Source organism: Mirounga angustirostris, unplaced genomic scaffold (assembly GCF_029215605.1).
Source record: "Mirounga angustirostris isolate CCGP_5_RB_7025 unplaced genomic scaffold, mMirAng1.0.hap1 SCAF_2, whole genome shotgun sequence".
Classification (NCBI taxonomy): domain Eukaryota; kingdom Metazoa; phylum Chordata; class Mammalia; order Carnivora; family Phocidae; genus Mirounga; species Mirounga angustirostris.
The window spans coordinates 187,100,754-187,127,315 of NW_026991710.1; the positions used below are offsets into that span (position 1 = coordinate 187,100,754).

The window sequence follows — 26,562 nt, forward strand, 5'->3', positions numbered from 1 at the left end:
GGAAAACTTTTGATTTTGTAAAAAAAAAAAAAAAAAAATCCAATATTTTTTATGTACACCATACATGAAAGTCATGGAGACACAATGGAAAACCAGTCTGACACTTACCAGACTGAAGAAACCACAATGTCAACAGAGGAAAAAGAGGAATTCAATATATGTTGTGCTCTCATGTTCTCTGCACAGTTCAAAAATTTTAACAGCTGGGTTGAGGGTCAGAAGACAACTGGGGGCTGGACTACTGGCGCAGGAGGGTTGAATGACAAAAGCAAAGGAAATGGAGACAAGGAAGGCATCTGGCATTCTGGTTTGGGACTATCGTATTCCTCATCCCTACCCCCTGGGATAAGAAATAGGTCACCATTTTAGAAATGCTTTTAATTCCTGGTAGGGAAGGACTGCTGTCTTTCTTTTATATAACTGTACATCAAAAACCCCTTTTCACACAGGGGCCGTAACTATTTTTGGTAAGTTTCCAAGTTCCAAAGAAAAATATTTGTTGTATTTTAAAATAATAGGTTTAAGAGCTCTATTATTTATTTCTTCACATTGCACCACAATGTTAATTTCTTTCTTTTTTTTTTAAATTAAGCTCTATGCCCAATGTGGGGCCTGAACTCATGACCAAAAGGTCAAGAATCACATGGTCTACCCACTGAGCCAGCCAGGCGCCCCCCTCCCCCACCCCGCCCACAATGTTATTTCTTAACATTGTGTTTAACCATGGTCAATACTGATTTTACAACTAAAGGTGGTCAGGCTAGAAAAAAGGCTGGCTTAGTCCTTTTAGAGGAACTGTAGTGGGAGAAGAGGCAGAGGGAAGGAGGAAGAGAGATGACACAGCCAGCCAACCTCAGTAGCCCTGGTTTCCCTAGGTTTTGCCTAGACTTGCCCAGCTCAGACACTTGAAAGCTTGAGTCCCAGGACCAGCTGGAATAGACAGCACATGCTTCATGATTCCTGGCCTCTAGGGAAAGCTTCTTTCCTCTTTTGTCTATCACAAGTCAACTCCTCTTTCCTCTGCCCTGAGAACAGATTCATCAGTATTTTGTGCTTTCTGGCATATATGTTCAGTGCCAGTATTTAGTCATGCTCTGGTATTTGGCAATATATATATTTTTTTCTTAAAAAGATTTTACTTATTTATTTGAGAGAGAGTGAAAGCGAGAGAGATCACAGAGGGAGAGGCAGACTCCAGGCCGAGCGGAGAGCCGGATGTGGGACTCCATCCCAGGACCCCGGGATCACAACCCGAGTCGAAAGCAGATGCTTAACCAACTGAGCCACCCAGGCGCTCCTGGCAATGTTTTCTTTCTTTTTTTTTTTTTAAGATTTTATTTATTTATTTGACAGAGAGAGATACAGCGAGAGAAGGAACACAAGCAGGGGGAGTGGGAGAGGGAGAAACAGGCTTCCTGCCGAGCAGGAAGCCCGATGTGGGGCTCGATCCCAGGACCCTGGGATCATGACCTGAGCCAAAGGCAGACGCTTAACAACTGAGCCACCCAGGAGCCCCCTGGCAATGTTTTCTTAACATAATCCCCTTTATGGCCTCTTGGAATACATTTGTACTATTTCTCCCACTGCTAGAATAGTCATAATAAAGTATGTGATTAAAATTTATTTATAGTATTACTGCTATATAAGAGTACATTCCAGATGAGCACATTCACCTTTTCCACTTCGGTCATTTTGCCTCTCAGTGCTTGAACAGAAGCAACTCATAATTTCCCAGAAATCTCCTGTAAGAGATAAAAAAACCTACAGTGATCTATTGTTCTTTTCCAGTTCCCCCCTTCTACCATCCCCACTGGATCCCCCATCCAAATAGCCTAACTCTCTGCCAGGCTAATCACCCTTAAAACCAGATTTGTAACTTTCCATAGCAACACTCATTAATGATTCAGAACATCACTCAATTCACACTTTGGCTTACCTCAAGAAATCCAAACTCCCTCGAGAATCTAGAGCAGATTCTAAACCACTTTACAGTCTCCAGAATCGAAACTACTTAATCATTTTATTTCTTATTGTTCAGGCATCTCACCAACTGAATGATAAGGACCACGTCCTGTCCCTGGCCCACTACAATCACCCTCTTGCATATATATTCCTCTTACCTGGAATGCCTCACTTGCCTCTCCCTCTTCCAGGCCCAGATCAAAGTCGGCCACCTCTGAGACAATTCTGTAAAAAGAAATTAACTGGATTCAGTCAGAAGACATCGCCTCTAGCCAACCCTTTTACTATGTTAAAGTTTCACTAGACTAATTAGTATAATTTACAGGAAAACAGAAAACCACTGCTGCTGCTTTAACTGAAGTATCATTTTAGTAAGAGAGTTTAGCACAGGAAGGGGTGTGGGCATCACAATGGGGTGATAGGATCTGTGCAACCATACTAGCACCTTCCTTATGAAGAACTGCACGCTGAACCACTGGTAGGGTTCGGAGGGGGTCCTAGTCTTCAGTTTTACCGCAGCAGAAAAAAGCCTGCCAAACACTGGTCCTCTCTCAGTTTGGGAGGGATTAAGAAAGGCCCAAGTGTTCTTCTTGGGATGCAAATCTAACTCCGGTAATTCTTTTAGCAAGAGCAAATGACTTAACTTTCTTAAACCCGTGCAGGGATTGGGATTCCTACCTCCAGGAGTTGTTGAAAGGATAAAATAAGAAAATGTGCTGCGAAAAATGTACTAAGCACTCAACAAAGGGCTGCCATATATATATTATATGTATATATAATATATATATATAACGACGTCTATTTATGGACACACTACGGCCCCTGACTTATACCCGAATAGACAGAAATGTTGGGGGCAGGCTGGTTCTTAACGTGGGAATCCCTGACTTAGAAGGATGCCCTGAACCTCTTGAAGTTTGATGCAGAATTTCGCGCTCGATTGTGTTGATACATTCTGCGAAAACGACTCCTTGTTTGCATCAGGGTCTGAACGTATTCGTGAACCAAAACAGGCGGGGAAGCAGTAGCGCAGGGAAGGAGGACTTAGGGGCAGGGAACTGGGGGTGAGCCAAGGAAAGGCCTCAGGCACCAGAGGAGAAGTAGAGATTACCAGCGCGGGTCGCGGCCTGCTCCCCTTCCTCCGGGAGGTCTGAGTGGGCGTCAGGCCCGCCTTTGACTCCCTCCTCTCTGCTCCCTGGGCCTCGCGAGGCGTTCACGCGTCCCTCCTTTTGCTTTCAGAAGCCCGCGCCGCCAGCGGAAACCCGCGGGTTCTCACTTGCAGGCGGGACCAGTCTTCAAACCAAGCGCAAGGACGAGGCCAGAGCGCGGGGAGGGCGTGCCGACAGGAAGGGACGCTCAGGCCTATGAGGGAGCGGCAAGGGGCGGCGGGGGCGGGGAGAAGAGTGCGCAGGGCCTATGAGGGGGCGGCTGGGGCGGCGGGGGCGGGGAGAAGAGTGCGCAGGGCCTATGAGGGGGCGGCTGGGGCGACGGGGGGCGGGGAGAGGAGTGCGCCGTCCTTTGAGGGAGCAGCATGGGGCGGCGGGGGCGGGGAGAGGAGTGCGCCGGGCCTATGAGGCAGCGGCGTAGGGGCGGCGGGAGCGGGAGAGCGCTGGGGCTGGAGGGACAGGTCCTCGCCGGGACGAGAGCGCGGGGGCGGGCCCGGGGCGGGGCTAGCGGGGGCGGGGCCTCCCGGGAGCACACCTTTTAGGGCTGCGGGCTGGGGCCTGCGGTTTGGGAAGTCTAACCGGTGCGAGAGGAGTCGTGGCTGTTTGGAGGCTGTGCGGTGAGTGCTGCCATCCGCCCTTCCCGCAGCGGCCCCGTCAACCCTGGGCCGCTCTTTTCATCCTCCCAAGCCCTGCGCCCGCCCCGGCACCCTGCCCCGGCCTGCAGCTGTTCCGGGGAGGAGGACGTGGGCACGGTCCTTGCGGCGGATCCTTTGTTATCGCACCAAGACGGGTGCGAGAACTTGCACTGAAGCCTGCATAGCGAGAGACCCGAGGCGGGTGGGGGACACCAGGGGATGTGGAGGCCAGGGAACGGAGATCTGGCTGGAGATGCGGAGCCCGGAGGACTGGAGGATCGAGAGGCCGGTCCGGGAGCGTCGAGGCCGGATGGCAGGAGAGTCTGGACCCGGGGGTGGGAATAGGGGGTTGGAGCCGGAGCCGAAGCCGAAGGCAGCGGGGTGCTTGGGAAGTGAGAGTGGCCGGGACCTTGGGCTGACGTTTGGATCGGGAAGAGTGGAGCGGATGATCGGCGCCAAAAAACGGTGCCCCGAGAGGGCTGGAGGCAAGCCTGGTGCTGCTGAGAGGCGCGGACTGATCCTCCTATTACTGGAAGAGGGTTTAGTCTCTGCTGCTTTCTCTGTCGGGTCTAGATTTTTTCGGGTTGACTGTGTGGCTCAATTTTCCAGAGAAGTAAATTTCAAGCATTGAATTCTATTTCCTTTTCAGACCTGCAGGCTTCCTTGAATCCTTGCAGCTCTTCCCTGTGATTTAGTATCTGTAGCCAAAGTCACCTAGGAGCCGCTTTGAGATCCCCTCAGGGCATGTTGAAAAGCGTGCCTTTCTCACACTTTGTCACTCTTGATTTCAGTGGGTCTGTTCTCAAGCCATGCAGAAGCTGCCTATGTCCCTGTACTTAGTAAGTGGCATCCAAGCCCCAAACCAGCCTTCTCAGCTACCTCTCCCTGTTCCTTCCCCAGTTAGCCATCAAGCCACCTGGACCTCCTAAATACCCATGAGCTCTGTCCACTTCTCTCCATTTTTGAGAACCACCCTAGGCTCTCACCTAGCTGCAGCAGTCCTCATTGGCCTCCATACTTCCAGACCCGTCCCCCTGCCCTCCATTCCATTCTTCACAGCACAAGCTGAGTGATCTTTATAAAATAGAATTCTAGAAGGCTGTTCCTTTGCCCATAGGACAAACCCAATCCCTTAACAAGGCTAACAAAGCCAAGCCTAGTTTGGCGCCGTGGTCCCCTCCCCATCTTATCTTTCGTTATACCACCATTTCACTTACTGAACAGCCAGGCTGATCTTCATACCTGTTCTCTTCCTGGAACACTCTGCATTCCCTCTCTCCCTTCATTACATCACATTTGCTTGAGGAACTCCCACTTAGGTTTCTGTTCTCATTAAGTACTTCAAGGTTAAGTTTTCTATGATGAGTTCCTTTTGCATCCTGCATTCCATAAAAAGCAAATGGCATATGCTTTGCAGTTGCTTGTTTACTTCCCTACTATCTTCCCTACTAGTCTGTAAGCAAATTCCATGAGGGACTATGTTTATCTTGTTACCTTGTTGTTCCTTATTGTTTTTTCCCGTATATCGGGCTTGGCACAAGTAATGGCCATACTACAGCATTATGCTTTTTAATAATTATGCCCTATCTGAAAAACTAAACCTATTTTAGGTTTACTTAGCAAATTATAATTAAAAGATGTGAATTAGAAAGAAATGGCAGAAGTGAAATATGGAGTTGCTGTGACAATATGAATATGCAGGATAGTAACAGGTGCTAAGCAAAGTGGTTAGACCAGCCTGCATCAAAATGTGCTCAGCCACTTTGTGTTGGAGTTAGATGATCTCCAAGAATGAAATGTAAAGCTTAAGTCATCCCTGTCACAACCTGATGTTGGAGCTTTGGTTTTGCCTTGCTCTTTTGCAAAAGAAGGCTTTGAAAGTTAGAATGTGTTTTATTTATTTATTTATTTATTTATTAAGATTTTATTTATTTATTTGAGAAAGTCAGAGATAGTGACAGAGAGCATGAGTGGGGAGGAGAGGGAGAAGCAGGCTCCCCGCCGAGCAGGGAGCCCGATGCGGGGCTCGATCCCAGGACCCTGGGATCACGACCCGAGCCGAAGGCAGACGCTTAACCAACTGAGCCACCCAGGTGCCCCAAGTTAGAATGTGTTTTAATGAACGAACAATTTATTGGAGTGTGGCAATAAAACCTGTTCACAGTAAAACAACAACATTGTACCTAATTAAATCAGATTTGCTTTTGCTCTCTTTAAAAAAGGCCTTACTTCCTGCCATTTTAAGAGACTGACATGTTATCTGATACAGGCAATTACAATGTTTCTTTACTGTTTTGCTTTCAAACCCAATTTAACACAATCTACTGCTTCATCCCCCTTCAGTGCTAACAAGCAGTCTATTTTCATGTACGGCTTTAAAACAATTTTGGTGCCTACTATTAGATCTTTAAATTCTGCCTCAAATATGGGAAGCACTGGTGTTTGGGTCCCAAAAAAGAGGTGGGAATTTTTAGACTGTTAGATAATGTTTTGTACAGATGTAGCATATATAATGGAGGGGAACAGGTACTTTGTTGCCAGACCACTCAAGGCCAAGTCCCAAGGGTGCCACTTACCAGCTCATTCATAAATTAAGCATAAATCATATACACACCTCATAGGGTTGTTGTGAGGATAAAATGAGATGTCTGTTGACTATGCTTTGTAACTATATGATGTTATTTCTCTGCCTATTTCATTCTTGCCTGCAAATTGCTTATAGAGCTTTTCGAATTAGGGTAGAGTAAGATAAAATTCTCTGATCCCTACTGAGCACTGTGTGGCATCTGCCTTGTGGAGCCACTTTTGAAAAAGGGAGTACAGGTGTGAGTCCCACACAGGGATAGGATCCATGGCTCTAACCATCACTCCGGACACTCAGGTTTACTGCAGTACTCTGCACACAGTTCAGTAAATTATTACAGCGCAAATGACAAATGAATAAATACCAACTCAGACTTTTCCCAGTTTCAAACCTTCTCTGGTAGGCGGAATTTCTTTAATCAGGTGGCTGTAAACCAGAATCTCCTTCTACAGAGGAGTGGTCCTGAGCGGAAGGGAGGAGGCCCTGTAGGTTATCTGTAGTTTCTATAAATGGCATCCAAGATCCTTCATTCTACATTTATTTTATACAAAATATGGCTTTGGACAGTGGGGAACAATTTCAGCCTGTCTTCCTGGTCCTGGGGCCCTTCCAGAGAAAAGGAAAGAATGGTTTGATCTGTTTGTATGGCACCACTAAACTTTGTTCAGTTTACTCTGTATTTCATTTCACTTGCTGCTCAGTGTGTTTTCACCTTAATTACAAAGTACATATTAAGAGATTGACTACCAGGCTCAACGATATTGGTCCAATCACCAATATCCAATTTGGTGATTCTTCTAATTCCCCGGAGAAATTCAGAGACCAGATGGGAAAGAATTTCAATAAAACCTCTAGTACATTACAGCTGAAATCTGTTCTTATCCAAACTATTGTGAAAAGTCTGCTCTTTCTGTTTCACTTGCTGAATCTGGATATGTGACTGCTTTTAAGATTTTGTCCTCTCTAATAGGTCATAAATACAATCCTGATGTTTTTCAAGCTCTTTGGCAAAAGTATAGCCTTCCCAGAAGTCATGATGGAAAGGCTTCACCTTTACTTTACAGGCATATAGAAAATGTCTTAATAACATAAAACCAGATACTTTGCTTTTAGAAGTAGATTACCCAGTGGCATCAAAAACACCGTAAGTGTCATTCCTATTTTGTTCATTAATTACAGTAAGTGCACTTTATACTATTTCAGTGTCTCTGCTGTCAGTTTCTGTCATGTTATTTATGCTCTCTGTCTCATCTTAATTAGAGCTTCTAGGTTATGGATTTTAGTTTCCTTTATTGAAAGTAGAGAGACTATTACCCCTCCCATAAGGTAGTAAGTCATGTTGAGGAGTGGGACTCTGCCCTCGCAAGGCAGACAGATCCTGGTTTGAGTGCTGGCTCTGCCCCGTAAGTTACTTAACTGCTCTGAGCCTCAGTCAGCTGAACTGTAAAATGGGGATCATTATGTCTCAGACCATCACTGGAAGGACTAGCCAGAAACACATAAGTAAATAATAAATGCATACCTAAGTAAGCAAAAGTACCTTTTGGCTCAGAGTCTAGCCCAGACGAGACATCATCAAGAGGAACTATTGTTACGGGACACTTGTACACAACCCTCAAATCACATAAGACATTTTGATTCTTTGGCCTTTTCTCTGGCTATGTGTTCTGGTAAATCTTTACTTGTAATTTTTTTTTTTTTTTTTAGATAGATTCATGGAGATGATTCATAAGTGAGCAGTATTCATTCTGATGTCACATTTGGAGATTTCAAACCCTTTTGAGACCAGGCTTTATCCTTTACCTCAGTTTCCTATTAGGACAGGCCCTAGGAACAGCCTACTGCTGCGGGACAGGTTAGTGGAGTAGGAATCTGGCAAACTGTTGATACTAATTTAATATCTTATTTTGAAATCTTTACCATAGGCATGCTTTTAAACTATTCATTTTTAATAACAGGGTTTTGTGGGCTTTTTAATTTTTAACACTTTATAACTTCATATAGAAATTTCAGTTTTAGAAATTAATTTTCATTCTGCTGCCTTCACTGTAGATCATCTATTCTGCTTTACTGGATTATTGCAATATACAATGGTCCCTTTAGTTGGCTAACTAGAATATAAATAGGAAAACGTTACAACTTTTCACTTGTTTAGGAAAACAGCATGAAATGTTTAAATATCTATTTTAGAGTGACAGTACATTTATACTGACAACCTTCTTTTAGTTTTTGAAGATTTGTGTGGAGCAGCTTTACTGGCAAGTGTTAAAGGGGTCTAGGAACTAGAGAGGTGAGTCTAAGACCCAAGTTCAAATTGCCATCTAATGCCAATTGGTCTATTAAAATTTCTCCAGGATCTAATGTTCAGAAATGTACTTTATAATCAGCAGCATCCTGAATTGATGGAAAGAATTATATATATCAATACAGTAAGAAACAATTAGTGTTAAGTTCATTGCTGTGCTAGGATATATTTTTTAAACCCTTTTGGTATGCTTTTCCCATTTATGTTTGGTCAAATGAAAATGTTCTAAGACATAAACTCCTGTTACCTCTTAGAGCGTTAAATATTTCCCTTGAGGGATATTTTTTTTATTCTTCTAAGATGAGATCACCATCCCCAGAATAATTTGTATTCAGCCCGGCATTAGCTAATGGAGGTGAGGTAATGCTAAGTGTGACACGTTAGTAAGTTGCAAGAACCAAAGCCCTCTCCCAAGAGTGGGGATGTGGTGTTTTCATGTGGAAAAAGCAGATGGTGACAAGGAGAGAGCAAATGTGCACATGTCTGATGCAATGAGGATTTTATTTACCATTATATAAGTTCGTGATAGTGTATGAAGGTCAGCTGATACTGTTGCAATATATATGGTTCAGATACTGATAAAGAAAGCAATGGAACACGTTATAGTATGTGTTCCTGAGAAATCCTTATCGAATAGTATAAGACACTGTTTTAAATCCCATTCCAAAGAACTCCCATTTTTTCCTTTCAGCCACCAACTACCTTACTGAAACAAAATCGTCCATCTCATGCCTAATATCAGATATCATTAAATTACAATCACTTTTATTAGGCTTGATCTATATGAAAACTTTCTTAACTATTAAAAATGATTTGGTTAAAGTTCAATAAATACATGAAAAGGAAGTGACTACTTAAAAGTCACCTATTATTTAGATGAAATCTTAACATTGATATGAGCGAAGAAGCCAAATATTTTAAAATTCTGGAAAGCAGATCACTATTTAAATTTAAACTTTCTTTTTTTTTTATTCAATTAGCCAACATACAATACATCATTAGTTTTTGATGTAGTGTTCAACGATTCATTAGTTGCGTGTAACACCCAGTACTCATCACAAAAAAAAAAAAAAATTAAACTATCTATAAGGATAAAATAGTTTCATCCCATAGCTTTATTGTTGGCAAGAGATAAAAGGTTGTTAGAAGTTACTATTTCAGTCTAAGAATCACGACACTGTTTGCAGAAGTGTTTGACAAGAGATCTTAAAGGCCTCAGTCATGTGGGAACCCATCATGGGGTCCTCAACACCCTACATTTGGAAAAACCCATTCACAGGGCCAATTTGAGGCAAACACGGGCCAGAAAGGACACTGGTGGGAGCTCCAGGTTCAGCTTTAGAAATTTCTATTTTTATTAAGTCTTCTTTCCCACTCTCTTTTCACTCCAGATTTACTACAGGCTGGCCATAAAATCTTGAAACATAGATAATATTATTTTCTTATGGATTGTAATATAATAACAGTAAATCACTTATTATGTATTTGCCTTTGGTTTGAGAATTGTTAGCCACTCTATTCTCTCAATTCATCAAATTAACCACAACTTTGTTTTTCAACCACAGATGGATAATTATTTTGCATTTTAGTCTGCCCAGTTAGAATTGACATGCACGGGGCAATTTGGTCTCTATATTTATGGTTCAAGAACGTTTGAGGTTTCTTGTACCTGATCTATGTTTGTTGTATGTGTGAAACAAAAGAGAAAGAAAAAGAGGGAGACTAGGACATGGTACAGAGCAGCCAAGGAAAGATTGCTACTTTCATAGTAGTAGCGTTCCCCTGTTTTTATCACTCTTGAAACAGGGCTGAGAGTTGAAATTGACCACACAGTCCTGGTTGATGCAATCTATCCTTGCTGATAGATATTATTTTATAAGATAATCTTTGTTACTATTTTCTAAATTTAAAAACAATACAGATGTTGTAGAAAATATAGGGAAATATCAAGGAGTAAATAAGTTGCCAGTAATCCATCACCCAGAGACAGCCACTGTTAAAAGATAGGTTAATATGTAAAGATGCTGGATAATTACTTTGGATCTTTTTCTTGTGTTTAATTGAGATTATATTATTTTATACAACTTTATAACCTATTTTTACTTTGCCTTATAAGCATTTCATATATAGTTGGTAAGTTCTTTTAAAAAGTTTTATAGCTGTATTAACCAATGTATGGATATACCACAACTTAACTATTCTCAATTCTCAATATTCTCCTCTTCCCTCCTTCCCTTTTCCTCCTCTCTCCCAACCCCTGGGGCTATTTTTTAGGCTGCATTCTTAGAAGTGTAATTTTACCGGATCAAACTTCTAAGCTCTTACTGAGGGATAGGAGGACATATCAAGAGATATCATTTTCAAGAGATAATACCAATTTATGCCCCTTCCAGTAGAGTATGAGAATGCCTATCTCCCACACTTCTGCTAGCATTGTGTGTGATTGGTTTTTGGTATTACTTGGTTACAATACATGGGTAAATACCCACGAAAGTACACCTCAGACGTTTTGGGATTCATGTCTCATAGTTTATCTTCTAAATATAGAGAAAATAGGAACAATCTTATAAGAAGTACCTCATCCTCCTTCCATCACATTCACCCTCCTTCACCTGTTGTGCCCCAATAGTTTGCCCTCCTTCTCCTTATGGGGGGACGAACCCTCACTTGTTCTTAGCTGAGACCGATGCTTTTCAATATGTGAGCTAGATTCGCAAACTTTCTCTCCTCTTGCCTTATTAATTTCTCACTTTCCATAGATCGTTCTCATCAGCATGAAAGCAAGCCTTCTATGGCCCATCTTTAAAACCAAACAAAGCAAGAAATCTCTACCTCTCGTCCCCCTCCAGCTCCTATTCCATTTCTCCTTTCGCCTTCCCTGCAAAACTGCTTGCTCACTGGTATTATCTTTACTCATTTTTGTTCTCCCATTTTCTCCCCAACCCACTGCAGCAACATTGATCCTTTTAAACTATAATGTTTGAAAAGTCTAACACTTGGCTGTTGTGTAAATGTAGAATAAATGTGTCAGATATTTAATTAAATAATAGAACCAGTAAGATATTAAGACCAGTTCAAAGGAGAATTTGAAGAACAAACATAGATGGTTGGGTATAAGGATATGAATTTGCTAATAGAAGTGGAACTGGTTAATATCCTACGGGGCAGTGAAAGGTAATTTGGAAGGGTCATTTTTCTATAGGTCGAAAATCAATTGCATCATTAAAAGACAAAATTCATTTTTGTTGCTATAGGCAAGAATCATTAGCATGGCTATCCATTTTCTATGACTTAATTTCCTACAGAGTTGTAAAATAACCTAGTCATTACAAGGTCAGATAAAGGGTTAGTATCCAAAATTCATAAAGAGTTTATCAAACTGAATACCCAAAAACCAAATAATCCAGTAAAGAAATGGACAGAAGACACGAATAGACATTCAGATGGCTAACAGACACATGAAAAGACATGTGTCTCAACATCAGTCATCAGGGAAATACAAATCAAAACCAAGATAGAGACCACCTCACACCTGTAGAATGGCTAAAATTACAACTCAAGAAACAACAGGTGTTGGCAAGGATGTGGAGAAAGGGGAACCTTCTTACACTGTTGGTGGTAATGCAAACTAGTGCAGCCACTCAAAAACAGTATGGAGATTCCTCAAAAGTTAAAAATAGAACTACCCTATGACCCAGCAATTGCACTACTAAGTATTTACCCCAAAGATACAAAAATACTGATTCAACAGGGCTCCTGCACCCTGATGTCTATAGCAGCATTATCAACAATAGCCAAATTATGGAAAGAGCTCAAATGTCCATCGACTGATGAATGGATAAAGAAGATATGCCATATATATATATAACGGAATAGTAACCATTAAAAAGAATGAAATCTTGCCATTTGCAATGACATGGATGGAGCTGGAGTGTATTATGCTAAGTGAAATAAGTCAGAAAGACAAATGCCATATGATTCCACTCATATGTGGAATTTAAGAAACAAAACATGGAGGGGGGAGGAAAGAGAGAGAAAGGCAAACCACAAGAGACTCTTATCTATAGAGAACAGAAGGGTTGCTGATGGGGAGGTGTGTGGGGGATGGGCTAAATGGGTATGGGTATTAAGGAGGGCACTTGTGATGAGCAGTGGGTGTTGTATGTAAGTGATCGATCACTGACTTCTACTCCTGGTACCAATATTACACTATATGTTAACTAACTAGAATTTAAATAAAAACTTAAAAAAAAAAGACTCTATAAAGTCAACTAATCCTCAAGATTCCTCTAGACCACGCCCAGCACCATGCTGAAATGATATACAATAATTTCTTTTGCCCATTTTGCCCATTTCCAGGTGTTGGACAATTTTTCCTGATAATCCCCACTATACCCATGACCTTCTTGCCAAAGCCAGTGGTCTGTCCTTAACTGACTTGACCTCTTAGCAATATTTAAAGCATGGAACACTCTTTGAAAGACTTCTGCATGCTTTGGTATACCACATTCATCTGACCGACCCCTACCAACCCCCCCGCCCCACAACCCGTTTCAGTCACCTCTCTCAGTCTCGTGCTGGCCTGTAAATACCAGAGTGCCCCGTGTATCTCTAGCGCTGATCTCTCCCTGAGTTCCAGACTCTTAACTACCTATTTCCAATTATCAACTGTAATCTAAGCCACCATCATCTCTTTCCAGAACTATTCTATAAGGCTTTCCATTGTCCTGTGTGCTTCTACTCCAATCTTCCACAGTTGATTCTTCACTCCGCAGCCAGAGTGATCTTTTTAAAGCATGCCGTCCCTCTCTGCTTAAAACACACCAATGGTTTCTCCTTGCAACCAGAATAAAACCAAAGCTGCTCTCAGCTCCTGAGGGCCCTGTGTGATCTCACCTTCCCTACTTCATCTCTCTTTATGCCTTCCCTTCTTTTACCATGCACTAGTCAAAGTAGTCTTCTTTCTGTACCATGAATACACCAAACTTTTTCAGGGACTTTGTACTTGTTGGTCCTTCCTGGCAAAGATAGCCTCTATGTCATTTAGATCTCGATGTAAACGTCACCTGAGAGATGTCTTTCCCAACCACCTTAGCTAAAGTAGCTCATACTCCCAGTCTCCCCATTACTTTATTCTGTTTTCTTCTCTTCATAGTCCCAATTAGTGTCAGAAATCTTACTATCAATTTGTAATTATTCTTCCTTTCTAGGATGAAAGTTTGAGGGTCAGAACTTTGTCTTGCCTTCCACTCTGTCTTGGTGTCTACACTGGTACCTGGTACAAAGCATGTGCTCATTAAGTATTTGCTTACTGACTAAAAGATGGTTCATCCCAGTTGTATTCACCATCCTCCCTTGGTTTTCTAGAAAGCCTATAGGAAACAAGATGGTAGAAAAGCAAAGAGTCTTTGTTAGAAAAGCAAAACAAAGACTGGCTTTGAGAGAAAGTAAAACACTGCTCTCCTCTGTGGTTGAATTGAAATGGTGATGCTTCCCTTCCTCCATATTCTTGTCTCCATCTTTTCGCACCATAGGCTTGCACGCTATTCAGGGAGAAGGCAGGAAAGAACTTAGTTTTGGAGAATAAAAGAGGTCTCCTTAGCTTTGGGCTTGGAAGAGGGTGGGCTTTGGTAGGGATTTTCAGTTTGGGAGAAGATGAAAAAGTAAGTTTAGAGATGGATGGTGGTGATAATTATGCACCAATGTAACTATACTTAATGTCACTGAGTTGTACGCTTAAAATAGTTAAGATGGTAGATTTATGTATGTTTTATCACAATTTTTTAAATTTAAAAATGGGGAGGAAGGCTAGGACTTTTTATAAAGGCTTTTGTGATTGGGTGAGTCCTGTTGATGGGCTTGTATATTCTTTTACGATTTCTGATCTTAGCATACGAGTCAGGTTAAAGTTGTCTTTCGATTCAAATTTTTTAGATCGCCAGGGCTTCTAGAGGCTGGAGGAAGTCAAGAATTTTTGGACTTGTTTTTCTCTTTTTATTTAGGGAGGCAGATTGCCATGGGAAGTACCTTTACTTCTGGAAGGCCAGAGAAGACATGGGAGAACTCCGGAAGACAAGTAGTAAGGAACTGGCTTCTTCAGAGGCAGCAGAGCAGAGTGGGAAGGAGAGCGCCTGAGTCACTTAGCTCTGTGACTGTGGACAAAGTCATTTAATCACGAGAAGTAGGGTTTCCTGACTTTCAGGAGTGTTGGGAAGAGAAAAGATAAGATGCCTAGCTCAGTGCCTGCTGTATAATAAGTGCCCCATAAGTGGTAGCTCCTCCAGTTGTAAGGACCGGCTCACCATGTCAGGTCCACTGGAATTGTCTGATGGAAGAACGAAAGCAGAAACTTTAGTTCTCACTTCCAGGTGTCCCTGGACATTCCACGACGCTAGATGAGAAGTTGGAATTCTCAAGCCCAGTTTCAGAGTAAAAATTATATGGAGGTTTGGAACTTCCTGGTGCTGGATCTCTTGAGAATCTAAAGCATTGTAGCATAGTATTGTGTGAGGTGTACGATTGTGATGGGAAGTTTCTGGGTTTTGTTTTGACTATGCTGAGTTGGAAGGCTGAGTTCTTAGCAATGAATGACCTGATCTGTTGCAAGAGAAACAAGTTGCAATCTGTGTCTTGATCTGGTTGGGAGTGGATAAATGTAAAAATTTATCAAGCTGCATGCTTCTTACCTGTACACTATATGAACTTCAAAGCTCACTTAAAAAAAGAGAGAGAGAAAGAAATGGACTACATTACACATACTTTTGGAAAGGATTATTGCTCCTAGGTTTGACTCACCAAAACCTTTAACAAGAGAGGTGAAGCTGGGCGAGGAGTGGTAATGCCAATTGAAAATGTCATATAAAGCATTAATTTAGAGAAATAATCATTGGAATAATTAATATAATGCATGGTCTCCTAATGACGGATTAACTTCTGTCTTCTTTATATTCCAGTTAGAAGTATCCATGGAGAACACTGAACACTCAGTGGATGCAAAATCCATTAAAAATTCAGAAACGTGAGTATTTCTAATGCTATCCTTTATAATCAGGGAAAGATGTGTATGTAATACAGCAAACTTTAAGGAATAGGGAAGCAGAAAGGGCTTTCAAACCAGAGAGAACCAGCTGACTTCTTACCTCAACAGCTGCGTGGCTTTTGCACATGTTAACTTATTCTCCCCGAATCTTGTCTTTAAAATCAAACTTTCACGAAACTGTGGAGAGGATGGAGGGAAAGATGAGGTATAGTGCCCGAGCCACAGTCAGAATCTCCGACCTGGAAGCAGAAGGACGCTACAGAAGAGGCAGAACTCGCAAGTCTGGGTGCTTCTGTGCCTCCCTAAATCCGTCTGCAGGATGAGAGCTTTTGTGTTTGCAGGAGATTTTTGGCTTTCTGTCTATTTCTGAGTTGTTGTTGTTATTGTTGTTTCTTAAGATTTTATTTATTTATTTGCCAGAGAGAGAGAGCACAAGCAGGGGGAGCAGCAGGCTCCCCGCTAAGCAAGGAGCCTGATGTGGGACTCGACCCCAGAACCCTGGGATCATGACCTGAGCTGAAGGCAGACGCTTAACCAACTGAGCCACCCAGGCGCCCCTATTTATGAGTTTTAAGGCTAAAATGAAATGCCAATTCTGAGTCTGGGGAAGAATTGACTGATTTTAGATGATCTTGTACCCTTTGTTTTTCCGTCTTCCTCTTTGCAGTACTTTGCTTAATAATGCTTCCCCTAACCAGATGATGGAGAAAGGAAAAAGATAAAATGCAAACACCCTTCGTGTAATTCATGTCATTATCCACTTGGGATCTCTTGTGGAGCTTTTAATTCTAGAAAGTTTCTCCTGAGACCCAGTATTATTATTTTGGACAAAAATAATAGTAATTATTTAGTGATCTTAGTACTAAACAAAAGTATTACAGAACGATTAACAGGTTACCAATAAAGGTTTAGCAGTGTCTGTTTAGGTAAGGAGATTTATTAGAAACTAAACTTTTGAAATACAATCTCTTTTAAGAAAGTTTGGGGTCTTTTTTTTTTAAACCTTTTAAGTGATTTATAAAATTTCCTACCTTTTCATATCATACAGAATATAATTTAATAGCAAATTGCATGGGAGCCCAAAACAGATTTAGGTCTGTTTTTATCCGATGATAAGTTATCTTCGTGTCCCTCGGCTTTTTGAGTCTCTGCCCTGCATCAGGCGTGTAGCTCTCCTATTGCTATCTGTGATCTATATGATCTTCAACAAGTCACTGAGTATTAATACTTTCTGAGTATTAATTTTCTCACCCATAAAACGTGGGGATCTTCACCTTAGTTAATATAATTGTTTCTGACCTTGACTGTTTTAATTTACTATTTTAATTTTTTTCCAAAAATGTTTTTAGAATTGTATGTAATGTGAAATACACTCAGGTTAAATGTATGAGGACGTGGACTTTGTTTTGATGTTTGGCTGTTCCTAGACCTGGTATGTCCTGATCTCTGGCCTAGATCGGGGGTCAGGCTTGCGGTCTATTTTGGTCGAGTTTTATTGGAACACAGTCACACACATTCCTTTACACGTTGTCTTGGGCGACTTTCACCAGCAGAATGGAGTAGCTGCTTCAACAGAGCCTCAAATACTTAATGTGTGGCTCTCTTGAAAAAAAGTTTTTTGACCCTGGTCTAGATAACAGAGGTTTTTGGATAAGTGACTTTCAGACAAGTATTTCCAATTCTTTACAACAGTGATTCTATGTATTAACTATTAATTTGTTCAGCTCGTAGTGTTTAAGGAACAATTTAGGAATTGTGAAAAATACTATGCTTTGAGTCCTATCTGTATTTTGTTGGTTTCCTCTCATTTCCAGGGTAATTTTTAAGATCTTACTCGTACCTTGAGAGATAAATATCTCACAAGTTATAAGAAATTTAAGAATTTTAAACTATACAATGTATTTGGTGAGATTTTGTAAAAATTTAGAGGAAAACGTAAAATGTAGAGAGCAAAAGCCTGAACTCTGAAGTCGGACAGGTATGACACAGTGTCTGCGTAACCCTCAGCACTGAGCCTCGGGGCACTCATTTACACATCTGTGAAATGGTTTCTCATGAAATTTAAATCAGGAAAGGCCTGTAGCACACAGCCTGACATTCATTCAACAAATGTGAACTGTTCTTATGTGTTATAAAAGTTGCATTAATGTAAACAGCAGCATTGGTCATTTCTGCCTTTGTAAACTGTTGTTTGATTTCCAAACAGAAAGATCTTACATGGAAGCAAATCAGTGGACTCTGGAATGTTCTTGGACAACAGTTATAAAATGGATTATCCTGAAATGGGTTTATGTATAATAATTAATAATAAGAACTTTCATAGAAGTACTGGTATGTATCCTAATGTAATTTTTAGTCCTCTTCAAATATTATACCATTTACGTTTGGTATAATATGAAAAATGGAACTGATGTTATTAGTTAGTAAACGATAACACAGAATAGCCACAGAGTAAAGATAGAGCAGGACCCTACACATCCTCTATCACAAACTCTTGATCTTCTGCCCATCATCAGAATTTCTCCCTCTTCCAACAGCTCCCTCCCATCTGTATGTTGGCTCTTCTGCCCTGACTTCTGTGTAACCCTTGCTTCTTTATCCTTCTGCTCCCTCTTTCATTCTAATAGAGGGATCACAACAAATAAGGAGTGGTATTTTTTTCTTTCCAAGAACTGTGCAAGGCACCTCATTGGTATTATCTCATTTAATTTTTACAACAACTCTGAAAAGTAACCACTATTGGATGCTGAAAGGTTAAAATTCTGACACAGAGTTCACACAGGTCATTTAGTAGCCGAGCTAGGACTTGGCCTTGGTGTGTCTGACCACCCCCACCCCCCAGTTTGAGCTCTGAATCCACCTCCTGCACTGCTTCACTTCTTTGTATCTTCATTTGCTCTAATGACTTTTTCCTTTTCCCCCACAAAAATGACAGAATCCCATCTTAAAGAGACCTTTCTTTTACCCTGCTTCCTCTTAAGCTTTGATCTGATTTTTGTCTCCTCTAAATTTTGAAAACATGTGCTTTAGCATGCCATCTTCACTTCTTTCCATCCCTCTAGAATCTGTTTTCTGTTTTCTACCTCTACCTCTACTGAAACTGCTCTCTTAGGTTCACCATGGCCTGATCACCAAATCTCCCTTCTCAGTCTCTATACTGGGTGTGACTTGAATCTACTAATATGGTTCAGACATTTTTTTTTAGAGAATATAAACAATAAAATCCCTTACAATCCCAAAAAGTTAATTAATATCTTGATGTGTTACTTGATTCTTTTTCCTGACAGTTTCTTTCAAAGTTTAATTTCATTCATAATATTTAAGCAATAATTTATCCTGCTTGTTCCACTTAATGTAATATAAGCATTTTTCTCATTGCTATATAATTTTCAGATCTTTGAATGATTACATAATATTCCATTTGCTTAATTTGCATAATTTACCATATGAATGGACATTTGGGCTATTTCTCCATTATTTTTATATTGATGCTGTGATAATTCTTTGAATTGGCATATTGGTCACATTAGACTTAATTTTTTTTTTTTTAAAGATTTTTTATTTATTTGACAGAGAGAGACACAGTGAGAGAGGGGAACACAAGCAGGGGGAGTGGGAGAGGGAGAAGCAGACTCCCGGCCGAGCAGGGAGCCCGATGTGGGGCTCGATCCCAGGACCCTGGAATCATGACCTGAGCCGAAGGCAGACACTTAACGACTGAGCCACCTAGGCGCCCCTAGACTTAATTTTTAATTAAAGAAATTAGAAGCAGCAGATCCAACTTAGGAGGCCATAGGGCTGGTGGTAAAAATGGCCAGAAGAATCCAGGTTGCACTGGAATAATAAGTAGAGCTTGGTGTTAGACTAGTTATAAGGAAAGAGTAATTGGAAAAATTGGTGTCTGATTCTGAATGGGAGCCTTTGTATTGCTTTTGGCTGTAAGCTGAGGTGCCACCTTCAGCCATTAGATACTCTGCATCATGTTGCTAAGTTATCATGCCCACGTCCTGTAGAATTTTACATTGTGGGACCTATTCTTTAACAACCATAACAACAAAATACTTAACCCAGGAGTCTGGCTTTAGCATTCGAGTGAGCTCTTCTTCTGCTTTGAAATGTGAAGGTCAGGTCCTCACAGTGATCTCCTGACTCATGTTTTCTATTCTACTATTAAATGGCTCACAACCCCGGACTGGAATTCACTCACCTTGTCACATAGCTGCATGGTGTCCTCAGCCTCTCCAAAGTCAAAACTTTGATAGGCTTATTTTAATTTTATAAACTTTACGTATGGCCATAATAGAAATTTCAGAAACTACAGATTACCAAAAGAAAAAAAACATTAAAATCACTCATAGTCACACTATTCAGAGATGCTCTATCAATGATATTTTGTAGGCACAGACATTGAGTCTTTTTTCCCATTCATACATGTTAATAATTTACTCAGTTCTAAGGTGTGTCCTCCCTAATGCTTTAGCCTTTTTAGATCTGAGTGCACTGTATAGTCAGTCTGTACGTTTATGTGGAGGGTACCGTAAAGGAGGGACAAAAGCCCAGAACCCCTGGGTACCAGCCTAACGCTGGCCTTATTACTTTCAACAAGTTCCTGAACTTCTCTGTGCTCCTTGTCCCACATTCGTACAAGTGAAGCTGGTCACAATCACTGTCTCACTTGTGTTTGGAAGGGTTGAAGAAACTACTCATAGCAGGATGCCTGGTGAACAGTATCAATGTGGTAGTCATTGATTGGGGGGGGGGCTTCTGAAAACATATTATTAAAGTAGTAACAGATCTGAAAATTGTTGGGAACTTAGAATCAAAAAAATACACTTCCTCTAAGTATGTGAAATGTGTGTATATATATACCATTTTTTCTTAAGCAAAAGTAGGATCCTATTGTTTTATAGGTTTTTTTTGTTTGTTTGTTTGTTTTTTTAAAGATTTTATTTATTTATTTGAGAGAGAGAGAATGAGAGAGAACACATGAGAGGGGATAGGGTCAGAGGGCAAAGCAGACTCCCTGCCGAGCAGGGAGCCCGATGCGGGACTGGATCCCGGGACTCCAGGATCATGACCTGAGCCGAAGGCAGTCGCTTAACCAACTGAGCCACCCAGGCGCCCGTTTTATAGTTTTTTTTAATACAGTGACCATTTCCCATGGCAAAATTTTGTCTACAGAAATTTTTTTTTAAGATTGATTTATTTATTTGAGAGACAGAGAGAGTGAGCAGGGGGAGGGGCAGAAGGAGAGAGAATCCCAAGTAGACCCTGAGCTAAGCTTGGAGCCCAATGCAGGGCTCGATCCCACAACCCTGAGATCATGACCAGAGCCAACATCAAGAGTCGGACGCTCAACCAGCTGAGCCACCCAGGCACCCCATGTCTACAGAAATGTTAATGGCAACATAGTATTCCATTATGTAAATGAATCATAATTTATTTAACCAGACTTCTCTCATTAAGCATTTCAGTTGTGTTTTTCACTATCTAAGCAGCTGTGAAAGATATCTTTATGACCATAACACTGATACAGTTTATGTTATGAAGTGTCTTATATGCTAAGAAACTAAAGAGACTTTGTGTTACCATGATCAAAGTCATTGAATTTTCTTAGCAGTTGAAAAGAAGAATTTATTGTGGATTGTGTGACTTGCTGAATAGTTTATTTCAGAGCAGTTACTTTTTTTTTTTTATGCAATTATAAGTAATCCTTTCTGTTTTCAAGGAATGACACCTCGATCTGGTACAGATGTAGATGCAGCAAACCTCCGGGAAACATTCACAAACTTGAAATATGAAGTCAGGAATAAAAATGATCTCACATGTGAAGAAATTTTGGAATTAATGGACAGTGGTAAGAAATAATTAAAAGAGTGACCTACTTTCATTGTCTAATTTTATATTATGGTATAGCTGTAATTATAATAATAAAGCACGAGAACTATGACACCATACTCTATATAATCCCATATTTTATATACATAAAATAAAAGTTATTCATGCCACCTCCCTAACGTGGCTTGAGGTATGTTGACTGCCCCAAATTGGGTTTCGATGATCTCTTAGTTCTGTCCTCAAGTTTCTTCATCTTCCTCCTGTACAGTTTAATGGGAGATTGATGGGTGAATGAAGTTGTATTGGTTTTTTGTATGTCTATTTTCCTTACTTGTAAACATTTTTCCAGTCTCTAAAGAAGATCACAGCAAAAGGAGCAGTTTTGTTTGCGTGCTTCTAAGCCATGGGGATGAAGGAATAATTTTTGGAACAAATGGACCCATTGACCTGAAAAAATTAACAGGTTTCTTCAGAGGGGATTATTGTCGAAGTCTGACTGGAAAACCCAAACTTTTCATTATTCAGGTAATCTATACCTAAACAGGTTGGTTACTGAGGATTAATCAGGGATTAATTTACTCATTTGTGGATTAGCCAATGGATTTCTTTTTTTCCCCTGAAGCTACTCAACTGCTGTAACTTTTTTATTCATTTAAGCTACCACTTACAAGATAGAGAATAAATGTTCCTTTTAGACTTGTATCAAAAAGATTCCTCATTTTAACATCCATTTTTACACAGCCTTTACATTTCTTAGAAATAACAGTAATGTGTATACACACATACAGTTTTTTTTTGGTTTTTGTTTTTTGTTGTTGTTGTTTGCCCTTTTGTTTTGTTTTTTTGTTTATTTACACATACAGTTTTTAATAAATTTTTTTTTAAGTAATCTCCACACCCAGCGTGGAGCCCAACCCAGGGCTTGAACTCACGACCCTGAGGTCAAGACCTGAGCTGAGATCGAGAGTCGGACATGCAACCAACTGAGCCACCCAGGCACCTTTAAATGCTTATTTTCTAACCGCTAGGCCTGCCGAGGCACAGAACTGGACTGCGGTATTGAGACAGACAGTGGAACCGAGGATGACATGACCTGTCAGAAAATACCAGTTGAAGCAGACTTCTTGTATGCCTATTCTACAGCCCCTGGTAAGACAGTTACCAATAACGAACATTACCTGGAGATTCTAGACACAAAACAAGTGTTCCAAAGGCTGCCAAGATTTTGACATTCATAAACAGCTAACTGGTCTGTATTTTAGGTACCTTAACGACAGAGATGTGTCAGAAAGTTGTCTTTAGCAAAGTTTGGCTGGAAAATGTGCATTTATAAGAAAGTGGGAGGATGGGGTAACTGGGTGATGGGTATTAAGGAGGGCACATGTGAGGATGATCATTTGTCTGAGCGCATGGTTTCAGGTGTTAAACTAGGTGTTAAATGTAACTAATGGGGCGCCTGGATGGCTCAGTTGGTTGAGCGACTGCCTTCGGCTCAGGTCATGATCCTGGAGTCCCGGGATCGAGTCCCACATCGGGCTCCCCCTGCTCGGCGGGGAGTCTGCTTCTCCCTCTGACCCTCCTCCCTCTCATGCTCTCTGTCTCTCATTCTCTCTGTCTCAAATAAATAAATAAAATCTTTAAAACAAACAAACAAAAAACGTAACTAATGAATAGTTGAACATTACATCAGAAACTAATGATGTATTATATGCTGTCTACCTGAACATATTAAAAAAAATAAGAAAGCATACTTCCACAGTGTCCTTCATGAACTTAATGCCAGATAGGATACTATATTGCAATATAGAGTAATGAGTCGTAATCTTGTGAAATGGTACAATATGTGCTATATTGTCATATGCATGGTAATCGGCTAAGAGCTTCGTCCACTTCTTAGAATAGGAGAGAGGTATGTTTTCCAGGAATTCTTTGGAAGATAGGAAATAATAAAAATAAACCTGAAAAGTGTGTGAGAAGGTAAAGTGGAACGAGGGAAAAGAAATAGGTTATTCCACGTTTTTGTGATTGTGTTATACCTGTCCTCCTATAAATAAGTATTGATTGATCGTGCAATTTATTTATTATACAACTAACTCAGGGTGTCACAAAGTTTGGAAATAGAGGACAAATGTATTTTTAAAGAATGTTACATTTTTAAATACGCTCAACATGATTTCTTTTTAACCTCAAGACAGTTCCAGGTAAAGTACTTCCAAATTAGAAGCAATAGATCCAAGAGTTAATCTGAAAAATGTACAATGAATACATTGTGTTCCCTTTTTTGGAGTTTTTGAATACTCTGTCATGTCTTCATCGTACTTTATTTGGATGCCTTGTAGACAAGTTTAGGACATGCAAATGTGTGTGCATACATAAGCAAGTGATTTCTTGGATGAATCAATGTGATGGCAACACCATGCTCCTTACAATGGTGCCTCTTTCACATTTGCTTCTGCATTTTTGCATGTTTCCCTCTTCCTCCCTGTGAGAAGGGAAACCCAGACAAGAACGCTCCCCGTCATTCAGCGGGGAAGGTAGTCCACACTCTTTTCCTTGCCAAAAGCAGAGGTGTATGCACAAAACCACCCCCCACACCCCGTACCAGCATCATCTCCCCTGAAACAAGAGGTGTTGTTTATTTCCTTTTTTTATGGCTAGTAATGCTTGTGGAAGTTTGTGCTTGTTTTTACCTTTATAATTATGTAATAATCTATAAAATCAGATACTCATGATACTTCGGTTGTTGTTCTGCCCCGTAGGTTACTATTCCTGGCGAAATTCAAAGGATGGATCCTGGTTCATCCAGTCACTTTGTATGATGCTGAAACTATATGCTTACAAGCTTGAATTTATGCACATTCTTACCCGGGTTAACCGAAAGGTAGCCACAGAATTTGAGTCCTTTTCTCTTGATTCTGCTTTTCATGGAAAGAAACAGATTCCGTGTATTGTGTCTATGCTCACAAAAGAACTGTATCTTTATCACTAAAGATGGATGGTTTTTTGGGTTTTTTTTTAAGTTCATATGCCAAGTGAGGAAATGGTTTAACCAATCCTATATTTTCCTCTCGTTTAAATCTAATCGAATACTTCACATGGTACTTTAGAACCTCCTACTTTCAAAGCAATAGAACTATGAGGCTACCTCACACTCAGAATCAGGTAGTCGAAATCAAATTTAATTAGGAATAAATAAAAATGGATAGTGGTACAATTGTTGTGAGAGGAAATGTTTCTAAATTAACTGCCCTGATAATTAGCAAGTTTTAGCGATGCTGTTACGAATTTTTGAGTAATCATGGAAGAAGTTAAACATTGTAGTTATGAATTAATGATCTTGATATGCTCCTATATGAGAGTATGTACTCTGGTTTTTGTCAAACTACAGACACGATGATGGGGAATAATGTATCTTAGAACGTGGAGCTCCCCGGGCAGGGTCATGGTCTTAAAGACCTACCTTGATTTTTAGAATCAGGATTTGGAGATAAGTCAACTGTATTTTTTGATCATTTGTCTGAGCGCATGGTTTTGTGATGTTTGGCCCAAGCATGTCTTTGTTACAAAAAGTCATGTTTAGTATTGAAAAGGAAACTAAATATTTGACCAGAGGAAGTGTGAGCAAATCCCCTTGACTCTTGCGAGGCATTTAGCTAGATGCAGCGTTAACGGAGGGAGGCAGAGTTAGAACCTCATGGTGCTGAAATGCAGCTCATCCAGCAGCTTCCATATCCCGTCCTTTGTGCCTGAGCCAGTCTCTTGAGCTTCACATACCAGCAAAATATGTGAAGAGCTGTTATGTAAACATCTCAAACTGTCGATCACGCTGATAGCAGCGTGAATTGAAGAAATTCTATAGGAACATCCTAAAATACAACTTACATAATAATCAGTGAAATGCCACGAAGAAACAGTAAATCAATCAGCTGGGCACTCCATCACTAGAAGATGGTTTGAGCCTGAGCAGAGACACAGGTGGGCACAGCCTTTGTGATGAGGGCAGAGCCCTAGACCGGCTTTGGAAAAAGCACCCTAGCTAGTTTTTTCGTACGGACTAGTGTGCTTGGAGGATGACACCCTCCCACCACCACCAAGGCAGGAATCTCCAAGAAAGCTAACCAAATCAGAAATTTCTGAGATGGAAATTTTCCAAAGATGCTAAGAGTCACAACAGAAACCATAGCACGTTTTATGGTACCATTTCTAAGCACGTTAAGTTATTTTCTGTTGAAGTTTTCGGTCAAAGGTACAAAAAATGGTGGTTATAACGATATACTGTTCATTGAAAAAAAGGCCTGTGGCACACAGGACGTTGGCAATCAGCAGTCTCGCCCCTCCTCTGGCGCGTGGGGAAGCAGCCCCCACCAGGAAGGCCAGCCTGCAGGCCTCCTCACTCAGGCAGGCCCTGAGCCCTTACCGCATCCCGGGGCCTCACAGGTTTTGCAGTCTGACATTTCACGGGAGCTATCTTTTGCTCAAGGAAAGAAACTCACATTTATAAATGACCACTCTTTGTTTCACCTATGGAACTTTTTCTAAGTAAATGAGGCATGTAATGGTATCCTGAGATGTGTTCCTGTGTGACTGTTTTGTAAACTTTTGTTACGCATTTTTATTTCCAAATATAAATTTTAACTTAAAATTACCAACATGTTCAAGTTTTTGTTGTTGTTCTTGTTTCTGATATTGTGCTACTAACTCTAGTTAAAAATGGTTTTAACCAAGAGCTGGGGCTTGATTTGGAAGGACCAAAGAGGATGCAGCAGGACCCTGTAATCAAATATTTTGAGATGATGGCAAATTACTAAATAGGATGAGTAGAGCTCTCTTCTTCCCAGGCCCTGTCATTGGGGCCCTGTTCCTAAGATGACCATGATGCCAGGAAGGATAGCAGGTCTGCAGTCACAGTCCCTAAATATGACCATGTTTTTGTTTGTTTCCTTGCTTTGCAGAATGGTAACAGAGTATAAAGAATATTGCTGAAGGACAACATTTTCCACCACATACATTTTCAATAGAGCTAATAGAAGGGG

General features: G+C 40.7%; 2 protein-coding genes across 10 annotated transcripts in view; one reads left to right on the top strand and one right to left on the bottom strand.

Moving 5' to 3' along the window:
• The window catches only part of PRIMPOL (primase and DNA directed polymerase), a 54,449-nt gene extending 51,143 nt beyond the window's left edge, over nucleotides 1-3,306 (bottom strand). For 3 of the 5 annotated variants that reach the window (XM_064585699.1, XM_045879638.3, XM_045879639.3), the window contains exons 1-3: nucleotides 3,074-3,304; nucleotides 2,121-2,187; nucleotides 1,674-1,742 (exon numbers count right to left, since the gene is read on the bottom strand). The gene's annotated coding sequence lies outside the window, so the exon portion shown is untranslated. Of the gene's footprint in view, nucleotides 1-1,673; nucleotides 1,743-2,120; nucleotides 2,188-3,073 lie in introns of all 5 variants that reach the window. The other 2 variants (XR_010409731.1, XM_054508561.2) reach the window with 2 other exon arrangements.
• Nucleotides 3,307-3,621: 315 nt separating this feature from the next.
• CASP3 (caspase 3) lies at nucleotides 3,622-26,174 on the top strand. 5 transcript variants are annotated; one of them, XM_045879633.3, is made up of 9 exons: nucleotides 3,630-3,745; nucleotides 8,055-8,202; nucleotides 14,655-14,731; nucleotides 15,606-15,670; nucleotides 17,898-18,022; nucleotides 21,420-21,548; nucleotides 21,879-22,054; nucleotides 22,558-22,678; nucleotides 24,289-26,174. In XM_045879633.3, the coding sequence occupies exons 3-9, from the start codon at nucleotides 14,669-14,671 to the stop codon at nucleotides 24,516-24,518; spliced, it is 909 nt and encodes a 302-aa protein (XP_045735589.1). In that variant the 5' UTR covers nucleotides 3,630-3,745; nucleotides 8,055-8,202; nucleotides 14,655-14,668; the 3' UTR covers nucleotides 24,519-26,174. The 5 variants fall into 5 exon arrangements, with proteins under 5 accessions (XP_045735590.1, XP_045735589.1, XP_045735591.1 ...); XM_045879635.3 differs by lacking the exon at nucleotides 14,655-14,731; XM_045879632.3 differs by lacking the exon at nucleotides 8,055-8,202 and having other exon boundaries at nucleotides 3,636-3,745.
• Nucleotides 26,175-26,562: the final 388 nt, after the last annotated feature.

Bases quoted from the DNA above. Each gene is read 5' to 3' on its own strand.
- CASP3 (XM_045879633.3), top strand. From the start codon at position 14,669: ATGGGAAGTACCTTTACTTCTGGAAGGCCAGAGAAGACATGGGAGAAC. The intron at 15,671-17,897 runs GTGAGTATTTCT...ATTTCCAAACAG, and splicing joins TCCATTAAAAATTCAGAAAC to AAAGATCTTACATGGAAGCA. The intron at 22,055-22,557 runs GTAATCTATACC...TCTAACCGCTAG, and splicing joins CCAAACTTTTCATTATTCAG to GCCTGCCGAGGCACAGAACT.